The 25,524-nt window shown below is 35.8% G+C and overlaps 4 protein-coding genes across 9 annotated transcripts; 2 read left to right on the forward strand and 2 right to left on the reverse strand.

Moving 5' to 3' along the window:
* Window positions 1–1,327: 1,327 nt before the first annotated feature.
* On the forward strand, window positions 1,328–8,703 carry LOC105972957 (uncharacterized). 3 transcript variants are annotated; one of them, XM_012997939.2, is made up of 14 exons: window positions 1,328–1,745; window positions 1,877–2,023; window positions 2,556–2,702; window positions 3,101–3,253; window positions 3,360–3,478; window positions 4,212–4,598; window positions 4,713–4,866; window positions 4,978–5,087; window positions 5,713–5,888; window positions 6,503–6,566; window positions 6,632–6,750; window positions 7,117–7,206; window positions 7,515–7,629; window positions 8,024–8,703. In XM_012997939.2, exons 1-14 carry the CDS (start codon window positions 1,343–1,345, stop codon window positions 8,204–8,206), a joined length of 2,367 nt encoding a protein of 788 aa, XP_012853393.2. In that variant the 5' UTR covers window positions 1,328–1,342; the 3' UTR covers window positions 8,207–8,703. The 3 variants fall into 3 exon arrangements, with proteins under 3 accessions (XP_012853393.2, XP_088682153.1, XP_088682152.1); XM_088826026.1 differs by having other exon boundaries at window positions 1,363–1,745; window positions 1,877–2,002; XM_088826027.1 differs by lacking the exons at window positions 7,515–7,629; window positions 8,024–8,703 and having other exon boundaries at window positions 7,117–7,210.
* Window positions 8,704–10,490: 1,787 nt separating this feature from the next.
* On the reverse strand, window positions 10,491–15,130 carry LOC105972958 (TSL-kinase interacting-like protein). Of its 2 annotated transcripts, none has more exons than XM_012997941.2 (8): window positions 14,875–15,130; window positions 13,288–13,421; window positions 12,891–12,994; window positions 12,563–12,804; window positions 12,277–12,481; window positions 11,391–12,110; window positions 11,101–11,209; window positions 10,491–10,982 (listed from the first exon to the last, which is right to left on the reverse strand). In XM_012997941.2, exons 2-8 carry the CDS (start codon window positions 13,409–13,411, stop codon window positions 10,963–10,965), a joined length of 1,524 nt encoding a protein of 507 aa, XP_012853395.2. In that variant the 5' UTR covers window positions 13,412–13,421; window positions 14,875–15,130; the 3' UTR covers window positions 10,491–10,962. The 2 variants fall into 2 exon arrangements, with proteins under 2 accessions (XP_012853395.2, XP_088682154.1); XM_088826028.1 differs by having other exon boundaries at window positions 14,857–15,014.
* A 2,404-nt stretch (window positions 15,131–17,534) lies between these two features.
* On the reverse strand, window positions 17,535–20,607 carry LOC105973096 (uncharacterized). Of its 2 annotated transcripts, XM_012998106.2 has the most exons (4): window positions 20,233–20,601; window positions 19,800–19,880; window positions 17,895–18,314; window positions 17,535–17,792 (listed from the first exon to the last, which is right to left on the reverse strand). In XM_012998106.2, exons 1-3 carry the CDS (start codon window positions 20,389–20,391, stop codon window positions 17,931–17,933), a joined length of 624 nt encoding a protein of 207 aa, XP_012853560.2. In that variant the 5' UTR covers window positions 20,392–20,601; the 3' UTR covers window positions 17,535–17,792; window positions 17,895–17,930. The 2 variants fall into 2 exon arrangements, with proteins under 2 accessions (XP_012853560.2, XP_012853561.2); XM_012998107.2 differs by having other exon boundaries at window positions 17,535–18,314; window positions 20,233–20,607.
* Window positions 20,608–21,334: 727 nt separating this feature from the next.
* Window positions 21,335–24,075, forward strand: LOC105973112 (UDP-rhamnose/UDP-galactose transporter 5). 2 transcript variants are annotated; one of them, XM_012998128.2, is made up of 6 exons: window positions 21,335–21,551; window positions 22,277–22,406; window positions 22,527–22,711; window positions 22,870–23,070; window positions 23,200–23,361; window positions 23,490–24,075. In XM_012998128.2, the coding sequence occupies exons 2-6, from the start codon at window positions 22,286–22,288 to the stop codon at window positions 23,814–23,816; spliced, it is 996 nt and encodes a 331-aa protein (XP_012853582.2). In that variant the 5' UTR covers window positions 21,335–21,551; window positions 22,277–22,285; the 3' UTR covers window positions 23,817–24,075. The 2 variants fall into 2 exon arrangements, with proteins under 2 accessions (XP_012853582.2, XP_088682965.1); XM_088826839.1 differs by having other exon boundaries at window positions 21,540–22,025.
* The last annotated feature ends 1,449 nt before the right edge of the window (window positions 24,076–25,524 follow it).

Raw genomic sequence — 25,524 nt, forward strand, 5'->3', positions numbered from 1 at the left:
ACTCGCTCGTCGAATGGGCTATTTCTTTCTCAACGCAAGTACGCCGACGAGATCCTAGAGCGTGCACACATGGCTTCCTGCAACCCTTGTCTTACGCCGGCTGACACAAAGAGCAAGTTGTCCTCGACCACTGGACCCCCCGTTGCTGACCCTACTCTTTATCGCAGCCTTGCCGGTGCACTGCAATACCTCACGTTTACTCGTCCTGACATCTGCTATGCTGTGCAACAAATATGTCTATTCATGCATGATCCGAGGGAACCTCATATGGCTGCTCTTAAGCGTATTCTTCGCTACATTCGTGGGACTCTCGATCACGGCCTTCAGCTCTCCCCCAATCCGGACCTCTCCCTTATCGCTTACTCCGACGCCGATTGGGGTGGCTGCCCTGACACTCGTCGTTCGACATCGGGATATTGTGTTTTCCTCGGCAACAACCTCATTTCTTGGTCATCCAAACGACAGGTCACTACCTCTCGATCGAGTGCGGAGGCCGAATACCGAGCTGTCGCAAATGCCGTCGCCGAAACGACTTGGTTACGCAACCTACTTTCTGAGTTGCTCTGCCCACTTTCGAAAGCCACTATTGTCTATTGTGACAACGTCAGTGCCGTCTACCTATCGAGCAATCCTATTCAACACTCTCGTACGAAACATGTGGAGATCGATATCCATTTTGTCCGAGACAAAGTTGCTTTGGGGCACGTTCGAGTCCTTCATGTCCCATCCGCCTACCAGTTTGCCGATATCTTCACGAAAGGACTCCCTACTCAACTGTTCCAACAGTTTGTCTCCAGTCTCCACGTCCTCTCCTTTCCCGTTTCGACTGCGGGGGTGTATTAGCGTATCTTTATATATATTACGTATCTTTATTATATATATTAAGTATACCTATTATTATTCTTATTTATTAGGTTACCTTGTGTATTAGGTTTCCTTGTATATTAGGTTACCTTGTGTAGTAGGTTAGGGTTTCCTACATGTAAGTATATATATGAGTAATATACGTAAGAGATATCATTCTCTCTTTTCTCCAAATATATTTCTCCTATAGAATGTGAAACAAATATTTAATTATGCTTGTCATTTAGTTATGTCTTAGCATAAATTCCCCTAAAAATCTCATCTCTAATCAAGACTTTTTTTTCTTTTCTTTTTTTTTTCTTTTTTTTATTTTGATAATTTCTCTAATCAAGACTTTTGAGTCCATAAAATTGCTTGTTTGAAATTAGGGGGCAAAATTTTCACTCTTAGGAGTAATTATTTAAACAGAAATTATATGTCTGCATTTCAAATTCGGCCCAACAAATATTATTGGACAATTTCGAATGTGGCCCAACAAATGAAGGCTCAATACGTAAGCAGAAAATCTCACACTCCCCACTGTGTGTATGTGTGTGAGAGAGAGAATTTCTGCGAAGAAATGTCGCAGCCAATTCCGGTAGACATTCTCTCCGATTCCGATACGGAATCCGGTGATATTCGGCGCGGGAATTTCAATAACGACACCATAGACCTCACTACTCCGCCGCCTTTCCCTCAATTGAAGAAGAAGCCACGGATAGATTATTTCTCGAACCCTAGTAACTCCCCCGTATTCATTATCGACGATGATCCCACGCCGTGTGAGAATAATCCGTCTCCGGCGGGTCCACCGTCATCCTCCACTCCTCTGTTCGTCGCCGATACACCCTTCTCCGATGCCGCATTAGTCAAATGTTCCAGAGGGAAAAGTTCTTTCTCCGGTAATTTCACATTTCCAGTTATATTACTGTATTTTAGTGCTCGTACATGTTGGAATCTGTATTCCCAAGTCAGATAGATTGATAATATGCTGTGTATGGTTTTTAGATTAATTGGCTCGCTATTATTTTAGGTGAAGATTTGGCTGATGAGCAACTTATAGTTGCTGACACTCCAATGTCTGAGCTTTTGAAATTTGAAGTGCCAATCACCAAATACAATGCAATAGCTCCCAACGCTGATCATGCATCTTATTCGAGTCCGAACAATACCTTTGTTGGTGAGTTCAATTGGTTTCTGTTATATTACTGTATTTTAGTGCTCGTATATGTTGGACTCTGTATTCCCAAGTCAGACAGGGGAAAATTTCCGGATGTGCTTTTGCTAAATTCAATCTAGACCTCTCAATTTCGTGCAAACGAACTACCTAGTTTTTCCGAAGAGGTAGGTTTCGAATACAATGGGCCCTTTTATAATATCATAAATCTTCTCTAATTCTGCAGCATTATTATCTAATGGGAATTTGAGACGTCATGCTGTTAATATGTACTTTTTTATATAAATAAGGAATAATAAAAACTAAGGGACCTTTAGGCATGTTTGTGGTAAATGATGCATTTTTCGTCTCTTAATTTATAGCCATCCATATTTTACTTCCGGAAGTGATAAATTCTTCTTTGTATTTTCACTTTTGTGCATTACGCTTTGTGTGTAAAATAAAGCGTCTTTTTTCTCAAGTATGATTGAGTCGTTGTGTTTAATTGATAATATGCTGTATGTTTTCTGTATTAATTGGCTTGCTATTGTTTTAGGTGAAGATTTGGCTAATGAGCCACTTATAGTTGCTGACACTCCAATGTCTGAGCTTTTGAAATTAGAAGTTCCAATCACCAAATACAATGCAATAGCGCCCAACGGTGATCATGCATCTTCTTCGTGTCCCAAGCATAGCTTTGTTGGTGAGTTCAATTGGTTTCTGTTTGGAATAGATTAAATGATGATAAAGTATGTATCGTTCTCGAATTAATCATTGGTTTTCTTTATACTCTTTAAGTTTTGTTCCTCAAGGAAAATGTTCTTCTGGAGAGAATTGTCTGAGAATCTTCACTAAATTCAAGAGGCGCTAAAGCTCATTTATAGGCAAATAATATGCTTTTTGACTTGTACTATATTTATGAAGTTGATAAAATGTTTCAATTACATGGTACATTGTGGAAGGCATTTTGCTGCATGATATGGGAATATGGTCGCTTTCATTGCCTCTTTAACAACTTGATGAACATGTACTATGTTCTTGTAACTTCTCTTCCGCTCATTAATACGAAGCTGTTATAATCATTGCTATGATTTTTTTTAGAAATCAATAGACGGATATGCGTGGAGTCGGATAGTGAGTCTGAGAATATTGGTGGATTGGGAAAACGGAAGCATAGTGAAAGTGTTTTTGCTGCCAAATTGACGGATGATTCAGAATGTGACTCCAGATTTGTTGAGTCGACACTTTTTGTTGGTACTGTTGTTCATCTCTTTCTTTATACTATATTCTCATATGAATTCAATTTTATTCACAAAGTGAGAAATAAATAGTTTTTAAGTTGCTTAGAATTGATTTCCAGGCACTTCCGTTCAATTACAGAAGAAACCCACGCAGAGTCCAGTTAAGACGCATGTGTTAGAAGACTGTTCAAGTTCAGGTGCTCTGGAAGATGACATATACGTGATGGGTTGTTCCAATGTATGTGAATTATCGTTTACCTTGAAATTTAGTTGTTTGGAATTTGGAGCACCTATATCTTTGATGATTAAATTTTTTTGGTTTGTTGAAGATCACAAGCATGCAAAGATACCCTTGCAGATGTTAAACACCTTTAAAACCAAATTGTGCCCGTAGAGCTGAATATTTCTCTCTCCAAGTGGAAATTGTGATATTTGGATATTCATAATAGACTTCTTATGTTTCCATTTTGTGTATTTATCACAACTAGAAGTTATGTAAATATCAGAAGAATTGTGGCAATGTATCTGCAACTTTCGTTTGAATGAGGACTTTAAGGTTATTGAAGTTATTACTTATCAGAACATGTGTGATGTATACGCTCACAGCTCCAATTTTCAAATTAATTCATTACTTTATAGTTCATAGCTAGATGCCATTTTTGGAGTTCTGCTCTAGAATTTGAACTAGGGTGTATATTTGCTGTAATCGCTTCACTTGTTTGTTATAACCATCCCAAATATTTGAATGGGCAGAATACTGCTAGATCAGATGTGTTACAATTTGGATTAGCATCTTTTTACCTGCCCACAAGTTTCTACTATTGTTATCTGCAAGATAGATTTTCATTCGTGATTATTTATATGTTTTTATGCCAAAACTGTTAACAAAAGATCTGTCCTATTTTTTTTTTAATTATTTTTTTAATTTATGTATTATATCATTCTAGTGGTTTTAATGAAGATCTCTGTAGGAATTTGATGACTCTGATGACAAAGCTAGTAAAGTAGACACTGCGAGTCAAATCTCGAGTCATCAAGATAACAGGGAAGGCTGCATTAAAGAAAAAGAAAGAATGAAAACACATGTAAAAATGAAATCAACAAGGCTATCGAAGGAGGAGAGACTTCGTTTAATGGAAGAAAAGAAACAGTTCAAAGAAGTAAGGACACAAAACGACATATTTGACGCCAAAGCTAGTAAAGTAGACACTGCGAGTCAATTCTCGAGTCATCAAGATAACAGGGAAGGCTGCATTAAAGAAAAAGAAAGAAAGAAAACACATGTAAAAATGGACTCAACAAGGCTATCGAAGGAGGAGAGACTTCGTTTAATGGAAGAAAAGAAACAGCTCAAAGAAGTAAGGACTGCACAAAACGACATATGAATATGTTAAATATAAATGCTGTTTTGTATTTTCCTCATTTATCTGATACAGTAAATATTTGATCAACTTTGGCTTTTTCTGGGGCAGCAAGAGAAGTTGCTTAAAGCTGCTTCAAAGGCAGAAGCTGCTGAGATAAAGAAACGTGAGAAGGAAATGCAGAAATGGGAGAAGGGTAAATATGCTCTAAAATCCATTACGGCTGAAATTGACAAGCAAGTGGTAGAACTGGGATCAATTGGAGGTAGGATCTTCCTTCATTTTTCTGCTGTAATCAGCCATAAATGCTGTAATCCATTAAAAAAATACTTACATGTTTGCTAGGTCACTAAGCTAGTTTTTTTTTATAGTTTAGGACATCTCCTGACAAGGTTTGCAGAAAAAGGGCTTTCGTATCGTATAACGTCGAATCCGGTGGAAAGAACTATTGTGTGGACTATGGTCGTTCCTGAAGAAATTTCCATGGTAATTATTTTCTTACAAGTAATTGACGGTGGAAATTTTTTATGAAGAATGTTTATGCTATTATCAGTTATTCAATTTGCCATGGTTCTTATTTGCATAATTTTTTTTCAAGATGATGGGGTGCATAGAATGTAAGACTAACTAGCTTTTCTTTCTTCTAATTTCGGTTCTCTCTTGACATGATTGTTGGTTGTGCTTTTGTTTCTAGTGGTTGCTATTTAAAATAAAGTTGGGGTCTTCTTTGTAGTCATTGTATTTTGAATGTGGAATAGTGAAGCATAAGGGAATGAACAAATCTAAGACTACGTTAGTCCTACTACAATGGAAAACAAGAATAAGAATTGGAGAATGGTGTCTCGAAATAATCTTGAATTGGATTTAAAAAAAACACAAAGATGTGTGACCTACTCAATATTAACTTGGGCAGCCGTAGATTAAATAACAATTGATGCAAATTGCTTATATATATAAAATCAGTTTCTCAATTGATTTAAAGTACAATTCAACATTATTTTGTTCATGTTCTCATTTGAGTCTGATTTAATATCAAGTACTGAAGCATTTAGTTAAAATTGCCTAATTATCATTTTGAGCGATGATTGAAATTGTCATGATTATATTGCAGATTGCATCTGAAAGAACAGAGATTTCTTATGTTGTAATTATATATGAAGCGGAAGAGTTCTGTAAACTTGTCATGAACGAATCTCTTATGGGTCATGTTCAGAGTGTTCAGCATCGTTACCCGCATCACACTATTTGTTATGTCACAAATAGGCTTATGGCCTACATCAATAAAAGGTTAGTGGAGCTTCTTTGTTACGTTCTGGCATTTGTTTTGATTGTGTATTGCACCTCCGGCACGCCCACTCCCTCAAGCACAGGCTGATACCGAATGCTCATTTGGTATCTATAATACCCGAAATATCTCCTTTTTTTATAATTTATTTTATTGGGAAGCTTATAAGATTTTTATTCCCACTCAAAGGTAACTAGTTATATTTGTGTAATGTAAAAATATAAATGGTTTTAATGGAGGTTCCAAGTGGGGAAAAAGTATATCTAGAGGTAGCTTCTATCCTATTTGCCTTTTCTCCTTTTTTTATCTCTTGCCCAGCACTCTCGTTTCTATGACTTAGTTGACTTTTGATTTTACTCTTAAAGAGATGGAGCTCTGTGCTGTTGAATTAACATTGAATTTTTAAATATTGTTCGTTGGCGTCATACTACACAAGATAATCACCTGACAGACTTGTTGGTGTTGTATTGTTTTCTATGTGAATCCGTAACTAAACCACAATTTTAAATATTGGTAATTCTTCATGGAACCTGTTCTTAAATTCTATTTTTCATCCTTAACTGATTACATTACTAAATTGAATTTGGCGACTATTATCTTGGCGCCACTGGCACAGGGAACAAGCACAGTACAAGAACTCTGCCAGCTACACTGGTTGGAAGCGACCTGCTATAGAAGAGGTACTTTACATCATTATTATTCCTTAGAGAAGTGTACAAATGATGAAACTAATTTTATTTTACAGGTGTTAACAAAACTAGCTACTCATTTTTCTAAAGTACGTTCGCGGCAGTGTGTGGATGAATCTGAATTAGCTGAACATGTTGTTGGTCTGACTTGCAGCCTCGCCTCTTGCCAGTTTAGGTAATCCATATTTTTGTTTAATCTTGTAGAATAACAAAAAAAATGTGTTCAATGCAGGATAGACAACATTTTGTTTATGCTGTTTTTATCAATGTGATTTATGTACCAGATGTCTAAGGATGAGTCGCAATGCAAAAATAGAGTTCTTTTTACGTATGTGGGATTTAATTTTGCACCTTTGTACTCGCATTGACATGCAAATAATATGTATAAAATGATTTCTTCGGTAGTATGTCAGCTTTACTAGATGGAATTTTATCTAGCTGTAACAATTGATTTAATTGGTTCAAAGCATCCCATGATAAGCCTTGTCATTGAAATGGACTGTGGACGTATACTTAATCCCTTTTGCTCTGATTTTTACAGGAGAAAGCTGACACGATTATCAGTTAATGCAAATGGATCCGCAATCCCTAAAGACTGCATTGACAAGAATTTAATTAAGAAGAACTTATGGTAAGTGCTTCTTCCGAAATGATTAGATTCCAACATGAATACACATTTTAGCTGTGTGGTCAGTGTTGTCCAATTTCAAAAAATGTATAATTATCTTTCAAGCAGTGGTTATAGTGTTTGGTTTCTAGTAGGAAATCTCTTTCCAACTGTTTTAGTTGGGATATTAACTGAGTAGTGTTCATGATAATGATGTATCAGCTAGTCGAGTTGCTTATTACTAAAAATCAGTTTTTGAACTTCAAGTAGTAAGATGCTTCTTTTTAATAGTTATTGGCGGCAGCAATTATAAAGCTTATTACATCTTGCAGGTTAAAGGCGCTGGTAGCTATCCCTAAGGTGCAACCACGATTTGCAATAGCTATATGGAAGAAATACCCAACAATGAAATCTCTTTTGAGTGTTTACATGGATTCTACTAAATCTGTGAGTCTTCTTACATATGAGTGAGAGATATATGCTTCCCACTTTTGAGCGACAATTTATAGTTTCACTGTCTCAAAGAAAGTTTTTTTTATGTTAAATTTAATGATTTTGTACCTAGGAAATATATTTATCACCGATGACCAGTGCAGACCAAGATTAAACCTCTGATTTGATTTGCTTGTTCACAATAAAAAAAAGAGTGACGTAGAACTGTCTTTTATTTTTTAATTCAACTAAAGGTTCTTTGAGCTAAAACAAAACTTTTGACAAAGTTTCTGCCTCCTCGTAGCCATACACCACCATTTTGCTTATGTGTGTGTTTGTGTGTTTTCTTCGAACAATATTCTTGAGAAATGAAAATCTAATAATAATAACATCATGACAAAACCATCAGGTGCACGAGAAAGAGTTCCTGCTCAAGGATTTAAGTACAGAAGCCTTGCTGAGCGATGATAGACGACTAGGCGAGGTTTGTTCAAAGAGAATCTACAGAATACTAATGGCTCAATCCGGAAACATCAAAACAGACGATGTTGAAAACGGAGCTGATTTCTTCACCAATCACTCCACTTCTTGATCTCCAATTTGGTACTTAGTTACTATTATTATTATGCATGTTAGTATTTTCTCCATTCCTTACGACACATTCTAGTGTGTGTGTGTGTGTGGATTTGAAACATAAGGCTGCAAGTGGGGCAATGTGATAAAAGATCAGACCATATACGAGACTGTATAGTGCAGCATATTTTATCCAGACCAGCTCATCCAAGTTGGCTTAAAAGATTACTAGATTGTTCTATAAGGTTTTGTTTGTCCACACATTTTGTCATTTTAGAAGCATAATGTTTTAATTTTTTTTTGTGGGTAGCCTTGTTTGATATCCAGTGTTCCAATTGGGGTAGTCTGGTTTCTATTGTCTCCTCGTGTCAGAAAATGTTTTGTATTCAAACATATATCATGTTTGGGTGCTAGGTTTATGTCTATGTATATATCCTTTGAGATATTTTAAATGTTTGTTTGAAGGTTGTCTTTGTAACTCGAATTTATAAATTTCTTGATTTATAGTTTGTGAAATATTAAATGTTTGGCTACACTGCAGAACAAGCGGCTTTATACTATTTGCTAAAAGTCATTCGTGTGCTTTAACCTAGCCTAATATGAGATGAAGTTACAGAAATACCCTTTTCGTATTAAAGGCGGTATTAAACAAATCCGCCACATGCATTTACCTAGAAAATAGTCTCTGACTTTAATTAAGTTCGCTGTTGGGTATTGCTCAATTTGTGGTGCGAGGATAAGAACTCACGGTGCGATTCGTCTAAGTAGTTGAGTACAATCTCATTCATGTGATGTTCCATTGTTGATTATCTCGATCATTTTGATGGTGATCTTAGTCGAGAATGAAGTGATCTTAGTTTTCTTGGTTGTTTTGTTTTTTATCGATGTTAGTCGTTTGTATATTGTTGCGTTTGTGGTGCGATAATAGAAACACAATACGATTCGCACATGCGTATACGATTCGTCCGATTTGCCATCTCCACTTCTAATTGTAATCCAGGTACACTTGCAATATCAATCCTTAGCAGATAGTGATCAGAAAACACAAAAGGCCCACTAATTAAAGGAAGAAAACAACCCCATTTGCCTGCTTTAAAGTGGAGTTTTATTTGCACTTCCACTATAGTTGTCAATATTTAAGCCATTGGACCCTACTAACCTACTATAGTAGGCCCCACCACCCATGACAATTGGATAGTGCCCTACCCCACCACTTGTTTGAGTTATCCCATTAACCTTCTATTCCCTCAACCACCCAACTTTTCATTCAATCTCTCACGCCTTTCTAGATGCTACATTCAGTGAAATACACGAAATACATCGGATGGTCTTGAACCATTAATTTATACATAATAACAAATATTTATATGTATGTGTACTTAGTGGATAGTTAGTTATATAAATTTACGGTTCAAAACCACTCATTTCGTTACACCAGATGTAGCATCTTAGATACACTTGCATCATCATTTCATGAAAATATTCAAGTATTCCTATATGGTTTATCCAATAATTTCTTATACATCATTTTTTGTCATGCTTATTTTAGAAAGAAAAAAAATCACAATTTATATATGATTTAGTAGTATACATGAATCTTCACCAAAAACTTGCCATCTTCAAAAAAATGATGAGGTCACAATCATATGGCCCATGCAAGCTCCACACATATTTTGTCTTGCATGTGGTCCATATATAAATGCTTCTCTCCTCTTGCACAAATGTGTTTCTCCCTAGTTAGGCTTTTTTCCTTTTCCTTACCATGGACAAAAGCAAATCATTCCCTTATAGTTACTCCGCCTCATACGCCGAAGCCCGTTTCGACTTCGAAGATCGTGCTAAGTCGTTTAGTTTCAACGGGCCCGCAGATAATCCGGAGGTCAAGAGGAGGAAACGGGTGGCTGGCTACAACATGTTTGCCGTAGAAGGTAAGTTCAAATCTTCGTTGAAAAACAGCTTTAAGTGGATCAAGAACAAATTCTCAGACAAATACTATGATGATTCGTGATGCAATAGAGAGGGCAAGCAGAAGTTGTGGGGTTTTACTCTTTGTGGCATACATTAAGTGTGTGATATACTATCGAAAACTTTAATTTTGTATTGAAGATATGTATAAATATGTATGTATATTTTGGGAGTGGTCTTTTTCTCTGTATTGATTAATCTTTCTGAAGTTGCATTAGGGAAGTTATGCTGTATTTTTAGCAAATGAATAACAAGAGCCAATTTGTGGAGGTAATAAACAAGATCAAGTATTTTCAGCAGATCAATTATTACCGTAAAATCATAAAAGACGGCAATCATTTCTAGGAGCACGTTTTTTGTGTCCGAAAAATATGAAGCAAATTCATCATAGCAGTAAATGAAAGAGTTAGTATGTAACACATTTACCATTCAGCAAAATCCAATCAAATATACTATAATGATACAATGAATAAAGAAGTGTATAGAAATGCCAAACGAAGTGTTTGGCCGCAAAAATCTGTGAACGCTAATTATTCTGCCAATCATATATTTCTAAGTATCTACTTTGGGTAAAAAAAAAAATGGAAAAAAAAAAAATAGAATGCTCGATCCTGAAGAGTAGGAGCCAATTGTGAGCTTTTTTAGATGGTGTGGCTTCACTCACTTCAATTTCACGTCTCACGATTCTTCGGAATTTCACAGCCGAGCTTAGAAGTTTTTTTTCTTCTCTCAATACAAGACACTCTTCATGAAAATTCTGCTATTTTGACACGTTCGATTGTGCTAATTTTGTCACCACCAGCTCCATTGTCATGTCATGAAGGTAGTAGCTAAAGGATAAAACGGTCCACAAAAAGTCATTGTACAGTTAGTTGTGTAAGATTTGTGGCTATAGTCATTACACAAAATTTAGTTGGGCATGCAATTGATAAGACAAGAGTACCAAACCTGATGGATGCCTGAAAAGCCGAAGTCCTTTGTCCTCATCGGGGGCTCCTTCGGAATGAGGCAAAGGGTTCATCTTCAGTATGTTAGGAAATATAGTTTCTTTTTCCATCTACAAAAACCAAGAGAGAGGACATTATCCTTGAGATAATATTGAGAAAGTATACCAGTGAACATTGATTTTGTCTCGTTTTTCGATATTTGCATGGTTCCATATATTGATCATGCAAACAAGACGACCTAAAAAGTTTTCCAAACAAAATTCACTATTAAGAAAAAAGTGCCACACGAACCTTAGAAAACTGGAACAATTTTGAGCTTGTAACATTGCTGAATCCACTTGAACTAGCGCCTGCGTTTGAAGTTGTGACGTCTCTGCTCAGTTGAAGTTTCCGAATCGGAAAACCATGGCATGTTTCTTCAGCATCCAAAATAGACACATTTGGCTCGTGACACGATTGTTTAGGCATTTGGGAAGGTGCATTCAGTTGGGTATCGAACGAGTTGCATAGCTTTGATTTACTCTCTTCTAATTCCGGTTTTCCACCAGCCTTAGCCTGTAACGACACCTCAGATAACAAGCCTCCAATGCTTAAGGTGGTAAAATTATCATCCCACGGAGATTGAAACTGTGCATGGCTTGCTCCCGTAGTTTGTTTATCACACTTAATCTGATTTGAAAGTAAAGAAGCTTCAGAGAATAACCCCCCAATGCTTATATCACTGGATGCCAGAAAGATAGGTTGCATTGAGGATTCATTTTCAGGTCTCATGCTAGGATTGCTCCATTTACGCAATAAAGATGCTTCAGTCAGCAGACCACCGATGCTGATGTCAGATATTGGTTCAACTTGCTGCATGCCAGATTTGTTCGCAGAATTCGGATCTGATCGGTTAATTTTTCCCTGCAATGATATTTCCGATAGGAGGCCTCCAATGCTCAAGTTGGTCCAATTATCATCCCATGGTACAGTCGAGTGTACAGGGACAACATCAGTTGCCAGTTCATCATCCTAACAAGAACAAATTGACATGTTTATAATATCGAATAATCTCCATCAGTCAGAACTCAGGAAAAGTTGTAACAAATTCAGATATGTAACAATTTAAACACGAGGATTGTAGTTAGCACACGGTCTGCCCACATGTAACAATTAACACATGTAACGATTTACTCACATTTGAACCCAAAGCTTCATTCACATTAATTTGCTTTTCAATGGTCTCACGAGATTCGGCTATTTTTTCCTCTTCATGAGTTGGGATCTCAAAACCTCTGCTGCAGCCTCTCCTTCTGTCGTCAGAATTTGTATGAGCCTCGAGAGGACTAGATTTAGGAGGTATGTCAAACATCTCCTGCTGAAGATTGGAAGACCAGCCATACCTAGAAAGAAAAACATATATGTTGCTTTATGGAACTCTGACATTATAGTCATTGGAAGGTAGCAAGTAGCAGGTTTCAAACCTTAGGCGGAAAACTGAAGGACTGCCCACATCGACATAAACCTCCCATGCAGTAATGGCAGTATCGTTCAAAGTCCATCTTTTGCACAAAGCTACTTGTTCCAACTTTGTATTGTAGGGGAAAAGCGTGAGTAGACCTTTAGCTACACTTGAACCGCCCCATTTAGTATCCAGGTGCCTAACCACTGATGATATCTTCTTCCGAGCGCTTAGAGTGAGTTCCAAAAATGGATTGCGTCCATCCTGTAACAAAAAAAAGGACCAAAAAGCAAGGCACTCTGTCATCTATTTCCTATTTTGGCAGGTAGGTGGAGAGGGTATGTTCGTACCTTCTCTAGTCCCAGGCGAATTTGTTCATTTATTGGGAAAAGCTGCAGTTTAATCTTTGTAGAGGGAACCTGTATTTGAATTTGAGGCTCCAAATGCGTACTTTCTGTAATAGACACATTACTATATGAGAGCATGTAACCAAAAAGCTGATGGACTCTACAGAATAAAGTGAATGCTTTTGGCATAACCAATTTATATCTCGTTATATAAGGTTCATAGAATGAGCAAAATTCTACTTGAAGAATAATGTTTCATACCAATCTTTTGTTCTACTGCTAAACTGCCACGAGATCAGAAGAAAAAGTTATGTCGCTAACTCAATATCAAACAAACAGATCCAGGAATAAACTCAGCAAGCTACGACACGATAAAAGGAGCTATATCCAGTTACCTAACCTGTAATTTTCTGATGCTCCACACCAGTTCCATTTGCAGATTTCTTTACAGAAACAGCCGTGCATTCATCTTGCTTTCTGGTAATCTCTACTCTCTTTCTCTTTTGTTGTTTATAGCACTTCATGGAAGATTTTCTGTAGATTAAACTAATTAGTATTATATCCCATTTCAGAATCCAAGTAAAAAACGAATGCAAATTAATTCATCTTTGTTGCATAGGGATCATAAGAATAGCAGCAATTCATCCCTGTGCTATCCACGCATCTAACAAGCATCTTCAGATTTGTCAATATCGTAAACACTTGTGTACAAAAGAAAAGGAAAACCTTAGAAGAAAAGGCTTAAAGAGTCATAAATAAGAAACTGCTACAATTACGATAGCTAGAGGAATTTTTTGTGTGTATTCTTCTCCAATTAAGGCACCTATATATATATAGACACAAGAAAATAAATATATACAAGGAAAATCTAATCACAACCAAACTAAAACTCTAAATTATGGTATGACTATAATTACATACATTAACCGAAACAATAAGTCACGCCTTCCATATTGCCTACAGTTCCATTAACAGGAAGAGGCTGGTATCTATTATACAAGTCACTTACGTGCATGATATTGCACTTTACAGAACTTCACACACTTTCTTGCAACTAACCAGAAATGGTGTAATAACCCAATGAGGAGAGATGCTCTTAAAGCTACATAAGAGACAAATAAATGTGACAAGGCACGGTACGAAAATGTACTCCCAGATGTTAATTTACATCTCTAAGCCTCTCCATAGACAACATTGCAGAAAGATTCTTAAACAAAACACATTGGTTGGTTGCCTCATTTTCATGTAACTGATACATCACCAAAAGCTTCATTGCTCAATGTAGCCTCTACCTCATAATAAAAGACGACCTCATACCAAGCCAAAAAAACAACGCCATTCATATTTATCTAATCAGAATAATTCTTTTCAGGGTTGTCAAATCAATTAAGACAACCAAGTTCAGCATAATTTTTGTGTAGATTGCAACGCATTCTTGAGCGATTACCGTTCACACCCATTTATTTTCACATTTACCAAATAATCGAACTCGCCATCATTTCCATATAAACCTTTAACCCAACCCCCCACCCACCCAAAAAAAAATATTAATAATAAAATAATAGAAAGAAAGAAGACAATAGAAATTAGGGCTTTTACGCCTTCCACGGAACAGTCAGCAATCTTCGAAAAAACTTTGGCAACAAAAATTGAAAACAGCATAGGAACTTACTACAGCTATATAAGAAATCAATTCGTCATAAAATATTTTCTTCTCCAGTTTTCATTTGAAACCAGCAAAATCATCAAACTTGCATTGGCGAAAATTCAGAACAGAGTTTGCTGAAATCTAATTTCAGCCCAGGAAAATCAAATCTAGGAAAGCTTAAAAAAAAAACTCCGAAATTTAAGAATGCCAACACAACAGAAGCTGATAAAAAAAAAAAGCCATAAATTGCATAAACATATCATCCACACGCATAAACACAAACACAACGTATACAGATTATATCGCAACAGATATACGTACGCGAGGGTATTGACATACCATGAAAAGAGGCGTTTCTCCCCCAGTAGCAGGTGCAGATGTGTGTGTTTGTGTGTGAGTGAATCTAGAGGATTCGGCGGTGGCGGGAATAATTTTCAGATGAGTCGCCGCCTTAAATTTTCGATGTTTGATTTGAATTCAATTGAAAGAGGATGGGATGCCTTTGTTTATAGATTTTCTTTTTTCTTTTTTTTGTTCTGAATTGTGATTTTGTGCTATCCTGCAACTGCATTAGCCTGTACTCAACTTCGTGACCAATGACTTATCGCCACGTCATAGTTATGCATTATAGGAGTTGTACGCTTTCTTCTTTCCATTTCTTTTTTTTTTTTGGATTTTTTGGTCCAAGTGAATTAGTGAATCCAGCCCATTAACTATTTTCTTATGAGGCGGCCCAACACTTACAAAAAAGCCCAACTAATCGATCAAACAGAACTCTCTAGATTCTGTTAAATCTTAACAGTTGGTTCTCTTTGCTTTGAACTTCACCGTCCATTTGAGGTATTTAGACTCCGGCTCCTTCAGCCCTATATCGGGTGCAAACTGATGAGACTGTGGGTTCGGGTGAGAGAGTTGGCCAAAAACTGAACGATTCTGATCAGACTTAGGATTCCGTCCGGTGATTGTGCTTTGTGTTGGGTTGTTGGTGCCACTGCCACCACCAGTGAATTCTTTACGAAAAAAAATGGAATTGGAAACTGAGCCGTTCTTCATAGAAGTTTTGCTATTCAGTAGCTTTTCTGTTTTAAGTTTTTTACATTTACATTTTCTTTTTCTTTTGATTCTTGGATTAATCTGTAAAGCTAACAAATTCAAAGGTCTCCATCCAGTTTCCAAATAACGCATTTGAAAGGGACCCGAGCGCCTTTATTCATCGTTTGATGCTACTCTTCGGAACGTTGATACTGATAAGTGTTCGTTTTGCACAACTTTTACTTATCTAATCTTCGTGTTTTGGTCTTCATTCGTCCGAGTTTTCGGCTTTATTTGTATATATTATGTTGTTTTTGTTTTATTTATATTTTAGGTAAAGAGAAGCTATTTTTGCCGATTCGAAACGATTTTGGAAGCGAAGCCGAGAACCAAACCAAACACGTGCAAAAGTGCATTCTCGCGGATTGTGGCAGTGTTTGGTATTTCAAGCATAACTTTTGCATACGACCTCCGATTGGGCTGATTCAAGTGGATTTAGAAAGCTAACTTCAAGGGCTACAACTTTTGTGAAATGCACAATTGTCGAATTCGGGCTGAAAAAGGGTGAAAAAAGTGTTTGAAGTTAATGCAGAGGCCAGATCGCGATCCAGAATCACCGGATCGCGATCTGGTGGCAAATTCCAGTAGCAGCGAAAAGTTGGGGCAGATCGCGATCCGCACTTCCTGAATCGCGATCTGGAAGGCGGTGGGCAGTTTTCGAGGTTGCCAGATCGCGATCCAAGAAGCCCAGATCGCGATCTGGGCACAGAAATCGAGACTAGATATTTTTCTTTGATTTTTCACTATAAATAGAAGGTCTCTTTTTCATTTTTAAATATCTCGATAATATCTCGACTCTTCTCGACTTCTTCTTCGGTTTTTCTTCGGTTCTCGCCAGTTCTTCGCGGGAAGCTTCGACGAGGGTTTCGACTCGGGTTTTTCATAAGCTTTTCTTTACGTTTAGTTTATAATTTCTCGTGTTCTTCATTTTGATGCTATGTTTGTAATGAACTAAGCATTTTCTTCTAGGGAAATGAAACCTTGTATATATTGATTTTGATTTCCAGATCTGTGATCTTTTTGTCGTTCTTTGATTCTGTTTATGTTTTCATGTATTAAATGCTTTCGATTGTTTGGCCAACAGTTGAATTGATTCTAAATGGGAATGAACTCGAGAGAGGATTTCTCGTTTGATTTTAGGAAAGCATAGCTCGGGTTGTGGAAACGGAGACGTGATGCACCTCGGGTAGCCCTTAAGGACTTGACCTAAATGCTCTCTTAATATCAGGTTCTGAACGGAGACGTCGGACCTGTGGTAGACTCTAACTACACTGGAGACGGGGGTTAGGGTACTTTAGTGTCTGGGTTAGCGAACATAGAATTGACAATAGATTTCGATTTGTAGATCTTTATCGATAGTACACTGGTGGATTTTACCCTAGAAGCCATCACACGTTGGAATTCCTCGCGTATACTGGCGGACCGTTGTTTTCATTATTTTTGTTTCCTTTTGGCTTCATGTCATCTCCCATCTTTTTCTTCCGTCTAGATAAAGTTTAGGATAGTATAATTACGGTACTTGGTAGATTTAGGAACTTAATTCCCTGTGGATCGATATCTGGAATTCACTATTCTACAAAACGCGATACTGTACACTTGCGGTTATTTATACGTAGGTTTTACGCGTATCAGATACATCGACTTTCAAGCATCTCGCAGTTGAACGGTACTACCAGAAACAGTTCCAACATGGACAACGACTGCTGAACAGGGATGGATAGAACAGGAGTCGAACTCGCACGTCTCCCTTTTCCTGTTAGTTCGAAAAGCAAGACACCTATCTTCATTGACGAGAGTCGAACTCGCATCAAAGAAGAACATTTCTGACATTTTGGCATAGCAATATCCAACATACAGTCGATCATTCTCGTAACACTTTAAAGAGAAGATGAAAGCCACCCCCAAGATAAAAACTAAATCAATTATTTAACTATATATAGAAAAATATTTTCACACGGACAATATTTTCAAGACTCGTGAGGGCAATAATACTATAGATAAAACACCAACGTGATTAAAAAAAAAAAAAAAAAAAGAAAGAAAAAAAGAAATAAAGAAAAAAAAACCCAGAACAGTTACAAGGCACAATCTATTTCAAGCTCTATGAAATCCTTCCGTCGGGACACTTCTTAGAGCTTGTTCACCACTTTCGCAGACGGCCACCTCTGCACGACAGATTTTGTCGTTAAGATAAATCGTAACTATTACTACAGAGCCCCTTTTTTCATAAATACCCTCGTAACGCCACCTTAACTATAAATGCATACCCTTTTCGATGAATACCTCGACTCCAAGAATAACAATCAATTCCCGTAAGGAGAATCATGACCAGGGCTATCCCCATGCATGTCCATTGAAGTGTCGTTCGAACTTGGAGGATTAGTATCTCTGATTTGGTTCGTGCTGTTCTCATTGGTCCGCATAGAATTGTTCGCAGAGAAGCCTCCCTGTGGTAAATGATAGTTCTGAAGGCTCCGGCGAACTGGACTAGACAGAGCGTTTGAGAAAACCGAGGAGCTTCTAGTTTGGTCTGGATTACCTGAACCTGAACGATGTCCTTGTCCCACAGAAGCAGGGCCAAATGCATTGGAAGATATGGGGAGTCCTGAATGAGGTGGCGGCTGTTGCTGCTGAGCTGGAAGCCTTGGAGATGGCGGAGGTTCCTCCGTTGCATAATCTAGTTCATTCTGCAATTCATTATAATATTAGAAGGGTGCCCTGCGCTTAGGAATTGGTGAATCCGAATATTCAATTAAGAGAGGAAAACAAAATATGTGTCACCATAGTCATGGAGTGGAGTATCTCATAACAGAAAGATCTTACAGATTACATTTGCGATTCTAAGTTCATTCCACACTGGATAAAGCAAGAACAGGGTTATATACATTCTCAAAGCTAAATAGATACGATGTTTACACAAGGATCTCCACATTGTACCATTCCATTAAGGATAAGGAATACGCGTACCTGTACCTTCTTTTTCCATATCTCTCATTATTTTGGACCCTATTCACCTCTAATGAATCAAGAAATAAATTGGGTCTCATTGGCCATCTTTCAGTTTGGGTACACAACTTATGACCTAATACCGCATTATCTTGTCCTAAGAATTTAAAACGTATATAACCTTACACAGGATTCAGAAAGTTTACATCTTTGATATCACTCCATGGTATATCGAAACAGCACCAAACAGAAAATACATCTAAATAGGATTATTATCCTTATAGTTGAAAAAATGAGTATACAACATAAAATGTTCAGGTTACAGAAAAATTTCTTCAAGCATTCACCGACTAATGCGATGAGTATATTTAAAAGTTTGGAGAAGAGATAGGCAGGTTGCAGGCAAAACTCAATCTTAGTGTTGTCACTTGTACAGAGCATCGGTTTCTCATGTTTGCTTCAAATATATACACCAAAACTTATAGCCTCGATGAAATAAAAAAATTGTTATGTTGACTGAATATGACTCAGTTGATGCAATGCTAGATACCACCATAAAAAACTGAAATAACAAAGTAACTAATTTGAAATAATGATGACATGAAACCCCTAATGACCGGCACTCAATATACAAGGAAGATAGTCCTTGAGTAATATCGTCAGATTAATAGAAATAACTATCAACTGAATAAAATAATTATTTTTTACACGTGATTTACATAGCTTACCAGTTACAGTAGTAATTCCATTGGTCATGGGAGCTCAGAGACAAGTTAAGACATTTAACAAGCTCTTGAGCTCCAATTCAAGTTATAAGATTAGCTGCAAAATATCTCTACGAAACTTTACGCTAGGATCAAGACACTAACACATCCATTTAAAAAAAAAAATCACTGGTCAAAAGACAACCATTCAGGTTTGATGAATGATGATTGTGAAACACAGAAACTCCATCAGGCCAATATATCAAGTTAAAATAATCACAATCAAATCATTCATCAACTCTAGCTTGATCATCAGAATTCAACACCCAACACAATTACATGTTACACAAAGAGCAATTTAGATACATTGCCCCAATTCTGATTCAAAAAGGGCATATACTGAATTTTTTTTATGAAAAAGTAAATCTTTATTGCTACGAGAGCAAGACATATGATATGCTTGCACTAATCAACATGAAGTGAGAACTGGTACAGTTACGGTAGGCAGCTTCGTTGTCGTACCTGAATATAAGCAAGTATGTCACCAGCCATCACTCTGGCCCCGTTTTCGTGCTGTCTCAAAATCCAGTTGCAAATCTTTTCCTACAAACGATGAAAAAAACAACAGAAGAATTAACGACTACAACCACACTATTCCACAACAAAAGCTATATACTTGGCCGTTTAAGCCTAATAAATAAAAACTTAACACATCCCAGACACGCAGTAATTTTGTTTTAACGAAACGAAAAACAAAATTTAAAATCAAATTCACATAGACTAAACTGCAACAACTAATAACCCTAGCTTTTTGTTTCACTCCACACCGCACGAATACAGGTCATCAGCAATCTTCACAAACCCGTACAGCTCAAATTAACGAAAGCAAAAAAGAAAAAAAAAAAAAACCTATGCACCAATTCCACGAATTGAAAAAAAAATCAGTAACACGGACCATTGAATGGCGTTCGCCGGCCTGGAAAGAGAGTTTCTGCTGGTGCATCGCGTGGGTGTACAGCTGAGAAAGGGAGTTTGCCGCGCTGCAGAAGGTGGTGTACATGCCACGATCCACCTCGTCCAGCCGCGACGCATCGGATTTCCTCTTCTTCCCCATTGATTGAGGTAAATAATTCTGGAATTTGATTTCGATGAAGAGAGAAATAAAAATCAACAAAACCCTAGGTATAGATACATATATGTATATATCTATGAAGGTGGGTGGGGGGTGTGGCTAAAAGGATGTTGCAAAGATAGAAACGAGGGATTTATAATACAGAAGAGACGGAAAAACGAGTTCTTTCTCTCTCTGTTTGTGTGTGTGTGTGTGTGTGTGAGAGAGAGAGAGGGTGAGCTGTACAAATGATTAGCCACGTGGCATGACATGTGGCATTGCCTATTGAATGCAGGTAAAACCGCAAAATTTACGAGTCTTTTTACATTCCACCCTTGGTAAAATAAATATATTCGTAACTTGTTACCCTATATTTTCAAAATATTACTAAAATTCACTTAGGATTATTGTGTTTTTCTTTTTATATCAATCCTAAGTCCAAACATAAAAATTCATATCACCAATTTATAAAATATAAAAAAAAAGTCACAAAAAATATTTTTTTTTAAAAACACCAACAATAAAAATCTTTCAGCTATTTTGTTATCAAATTATTTGAAAATTATATTTTTATCAAATATTTTCACTAATTACCATAAAAGATTCATCAATCGAACAATTTAGGGAGAAAATATTTTATTATTTTTGCAAGAAATTATAGTTTTTTTCAATAATTCGTTGTTATTTTTTTTCTCTTTCTTCTTTTTTGCATTTTTACACCCGAATTTATGTTGGATATAAAAAGAGAATAAAATTTTAATTTTTTATTTTGCACTCTAGAAATAAAAAAATTGAAATTACCGTCATTAAATTATAAATATTTAATTCACAGTGTAATGTGAATAAGTTATTGTGTTTCGAGGGTGTCAAGCGCTATTAATTTTTTTTCAAGGGTGCAAAGTAGCAAAACAATATTTCAAGGGTGCAAAGTGAGAGATTAAGTCGTGTATTGAATATTCTACAGATACGTATAGAACAAGCGATGTGGATTCCTTTCTCAATTCTACGTCTCTTCGCAATGGCGGAACTAATAATCAATAAACCCCTTTTCCTAATTACACTCATCTTCTACTCTACAGTTCGCACACATGCTTCTCCATACAATTCCCATAATATAAGAGCCTCCACCATACTTGAATCCTCGTATATATGCACGCACATACGTAAGTTGCAAAATCCCTTTTTTTTTAGGGTTTTTTTTTTTTCCTTTTTCAATTTGGTCGATTTTACTTCTGGGTTTTTGTCGAATCGTGTAATGCTGTTTAATTGATGGGATTTTTTTAATTTGTGATTGTGATTTTGGAGCGCGTGTAAATCAAAGTTTGAATCTTGAAATTGTTGACTGTGTTGGGGTTTTTGTAATTTATGCCAAGCTGGCAAAATGTATCAGATTTAGTAGAAAAATTATGAATTTCCTTTTTTTGTTGGTTATATTATATATTGTTTTAATTATTGTAATGGGATTCTCTCTCATTAAGTAGGTATTAATTTTCCCTTTTTAAAAAAAAGTAGGTATTAATTTTATTATGCATTTAAGAGGAATTGCATAAATATAATGCAAGGGAATTACTATATATTTATTTTTATTTTTATTTTTTCACTGGAGAATTGAAGAGGAAAAAGAAAGAATTTGAATTGTAAGTTTTTTTTTCAAGTTTTTTTTTTTGTTATACATTTCTTTCACACATCTGCTGTTTAATCTACACACGAGCCTTCAAATCGATATAATGTGTGGGGATTTCTTTCTTGTTTTAAAGGTTTGCAAAATGTTGTCACGAACACGAGATTTATTGTGGGAATTTAGTCTTTGTATATGTAATAGTTCACTTGTTTCATCGACTATTTGGTCCTGATATTAATCGATTTAAATTTGCGACTCTTTAAGCAGTAAAAGAAGATGTCTACAACAGGCAACAAAGCGGGCCTCGATGCAGCTGCATGGATATTTAATATTGTCACTTCCGTTGGAATCATTCTTGTCAATAAAGCCTTAATGGCTACTTATGGTTTCACTTTCGGTACGATTTTTTTTTTCTTTTTTTTTTTGGCAATTTTCCTTAGTTTTTTTTCGATTTTCTTGATTTGTTTGATTGATGATATATATATATATATATATATATATATTTTTTTTTTTGCAGCGACAACTTTAACGGGCCTACATTTTGCCGCAACAACAGTGATGACGTTTATTCTAAGGTCGCTCGGATATATACAAAGTTCTCATCTTCCAACAATCGAAATTATAAAATTTGTAATTGTTGCGAATTTCTCTATAGTCGGAATGAACGTGAGTTTAATGTGGAACTCGGTCGGATTCTATCAGGTTCGTTCTTGATATTTTTTTTTGTTGTCTAATAGTAGGACACCATACACAGAGGGGTAAAATTGGAATTTTTTCGAACAGAATATTCTAGGGAATCTAAAATGATTCATATAACTCATGTAACTCATCTGTATGCTACGTTAATGAACCGTTTTTAGATTGCAAAGCTGAGCATGATACCCGTGGCGTGTCTTCTAGAAGTCGTTTTGGATAAGATGCGATATTCGAGGGACACAAAGCTAAGCATTTTGGTGGTTTTATTCGGTGTGGGCATCTGCACCGTAACGGACGTGAGTGTCAATGCTAAAGGATTTGTCGCTGCCTTTATAGCCGTTTGGAGCACTTCTATGCAGCAATATGTAAGTCTTATTTATAGATTCGTTTAACGTTGTAAATAAAAAAAAAAAAATCCGTTTGTGCAATTGATCGATATAATGTGTCGTTTGATTTCTTATATTTAATTTTAATTTATTATTGTTTTGTTATAGTATGTTCACTTTCTGCAACGGAAGCATTCGATTGGTTCGTTCGACTTACTAGCAAACACTGCACCACCACAAGCTGCGTCGCTTTTGATCTTGGGTCCGTTTATGGATTATTGGTTGACCGAGAAGAGGGTCGATGCCTTTAATTATACCTTCACATCAGTTGTAAGTATATATTACACCCCGAAAAACGACACCAGTTCGCCAAGATTTTATCTAAATTTTGAATCTCTCTCTCTCTATATATATATCTCGATTTTGTTAATGACCGATAATATCTCGATTTCTTGCAGATGCTAATAACACTATCGTGTGCAATTGCAATAGGAACGAATCTAAGCCAATTCATATGCATAGGCAGATTCACAGCGGTTTCGTTTCAAGTACTAGGTCACATGAAGACCATTCTAGTACTGACACTAGGGTTCGTTTTCTTCGCTAAAAACGGACTTAACGTAAACGTAATTGTGGGAATGGTATTCGCGGTAGCGGGCATGATTTGGTATGGTCATGCATCTTCTCAACCCGGTGGCAAAGAAAAAAGCCAATCTTTGCCTATCAATAAATCCGAAGTCGAAATCGGATTAGTTAAATCAACCGAGGGTGATGAGAAAGTCTAGTTTGCTCTATATCAAGAAAATTTATACGCTCGAACTTTTAAAAGTACGGATGTTCTTTTTTTTTTTTATTTATATTTTGCGACGACATATTATATTCATTGCTTAAGGTGGTGTTAGCAAAAGTTTATTCAAAATCGGAAGTTAGTGATTGTGTTATAAAAGTTGGTTTGAAGTGCTTATTCGATTCCCAATGTTTTCAGTGCAATAATTATTGAAAAAGTGAATAGAAAATTATATAAAAGTTAGGGAACTTTGAAAATTGATGTTACTTTGTCGGAACTGCTCTGACTATCTCACATGTTGGATATATTGTTTTCTAAATTTACATTTCTTTCTACCTTCAATAATAATAATAATAATTAGTATTATTATTATAACAATAGTATTATTAATAACAATAATAATAATAATATAATAGTAAATTAATATTCATATTAATATAAATATAAATAGAGCAGTGTAAGTTGGTAAGATGACAAGTCAAATCGAACCAGTTATGGAACAAAAAATACAGCTATTGTAATTTATATGTACCTATGAAAGAAAGATACCTCTCTGAAAATGCTCTTCACTGTGTGGGCTCAACTTTAATTATTTTTGTGGGATTCATTAAATACATGTGTGTATATATATATATATATATATATATATATATATATATATATATATATATATATATATATAAATTGGATCAATTTTTTTTATATAATTCCAATTTCAATTAAAAAATTCTAAGACCAAAAAATCAGATTTTCAGAAGTCGGAGTGAAAAAATTTATTCTCAATCAAAAACTTTCTAATTGGAACCGTTGAAAATTGAAATTTTTGTTCCAACTTAATCGTAAAAATCCAATTATGGGTCACTCACCATTATGGCAACTTTTATTATAAAAATCCCTAAAAAATATTTACAAAAATAAGCCCAATATAAACATGGCCCACCAAAATCACTATTCAAATGCTCATTGATTATGTTATCATAGATTCATAGTCATCATTTTTTGTGCTAGTAATTATTATCATCTTTCTTTTCTTCGAGTTGATGCTACAATTGATGAAATACAGTCGGTGATTTTAAATTATTAATCTACACATAATAGCACTCACCTTCTTTTCTCGTCATTTATTTTATCTATTTTGCATGTTCTTAAATGTGGACATCTAATGGTCAAATCGAAACTAATACTTCAGAAAAAAAATTACTTTTTTGTACTAGTGAAAATTCAATTCCAATTTTGATCCATTTGTTTTTTTTGAAAAATCAAAGATCGAAAATTCAATATTTGTAATGAGGAAAGAAAACTTATATACTGTATACACCTATATATTTTCCATGGACTAAGGCAATGTTTGGAAGCGTTTTGGATCTTATTTTGATTTCATTTTGAGAAAATATGTTTTGGGGGAATAATTTGAGAATGAAAGTAATGTTTGTTTGTATTTTGGAAGGAGACAAAATACACTGTAGCAGTCAAATCATGTTTAAAGGTGTTAGAAAAAAATTGAAAGATGAAGTGATGTTTATTTGTTTTTTAGTGAATACATTATTTACTGTAGCAGTCAAATCATTTTACTGTAGCAGTCACATCATGTCTGAAGAAGAGAGAAACTTTTGAAATTGTTTTGAGAAAATGATTTGAAAAGTGTAATAAATCCTATTTTGTTTTGGGGAAACAATGAAAACAAAATAGAAATGGTTCCAAACATT

The sequence above is a fragment of the Erythranthe guttata genome, chromosome 12, assembly GCF_056151865.1.
Source record: "Erythranthe guttata isolate IM_541 chromosome 12, IM_541, whole genome shotgun sequence".
Classification (NCBI taxonomy): domain Eukaryota; kingdom Viridiplantae; phylum Streptophyta; class Magnoliopsida; order Lamiales; family Phrymaceae; genus Erythranthe; species Erythranthe guttata.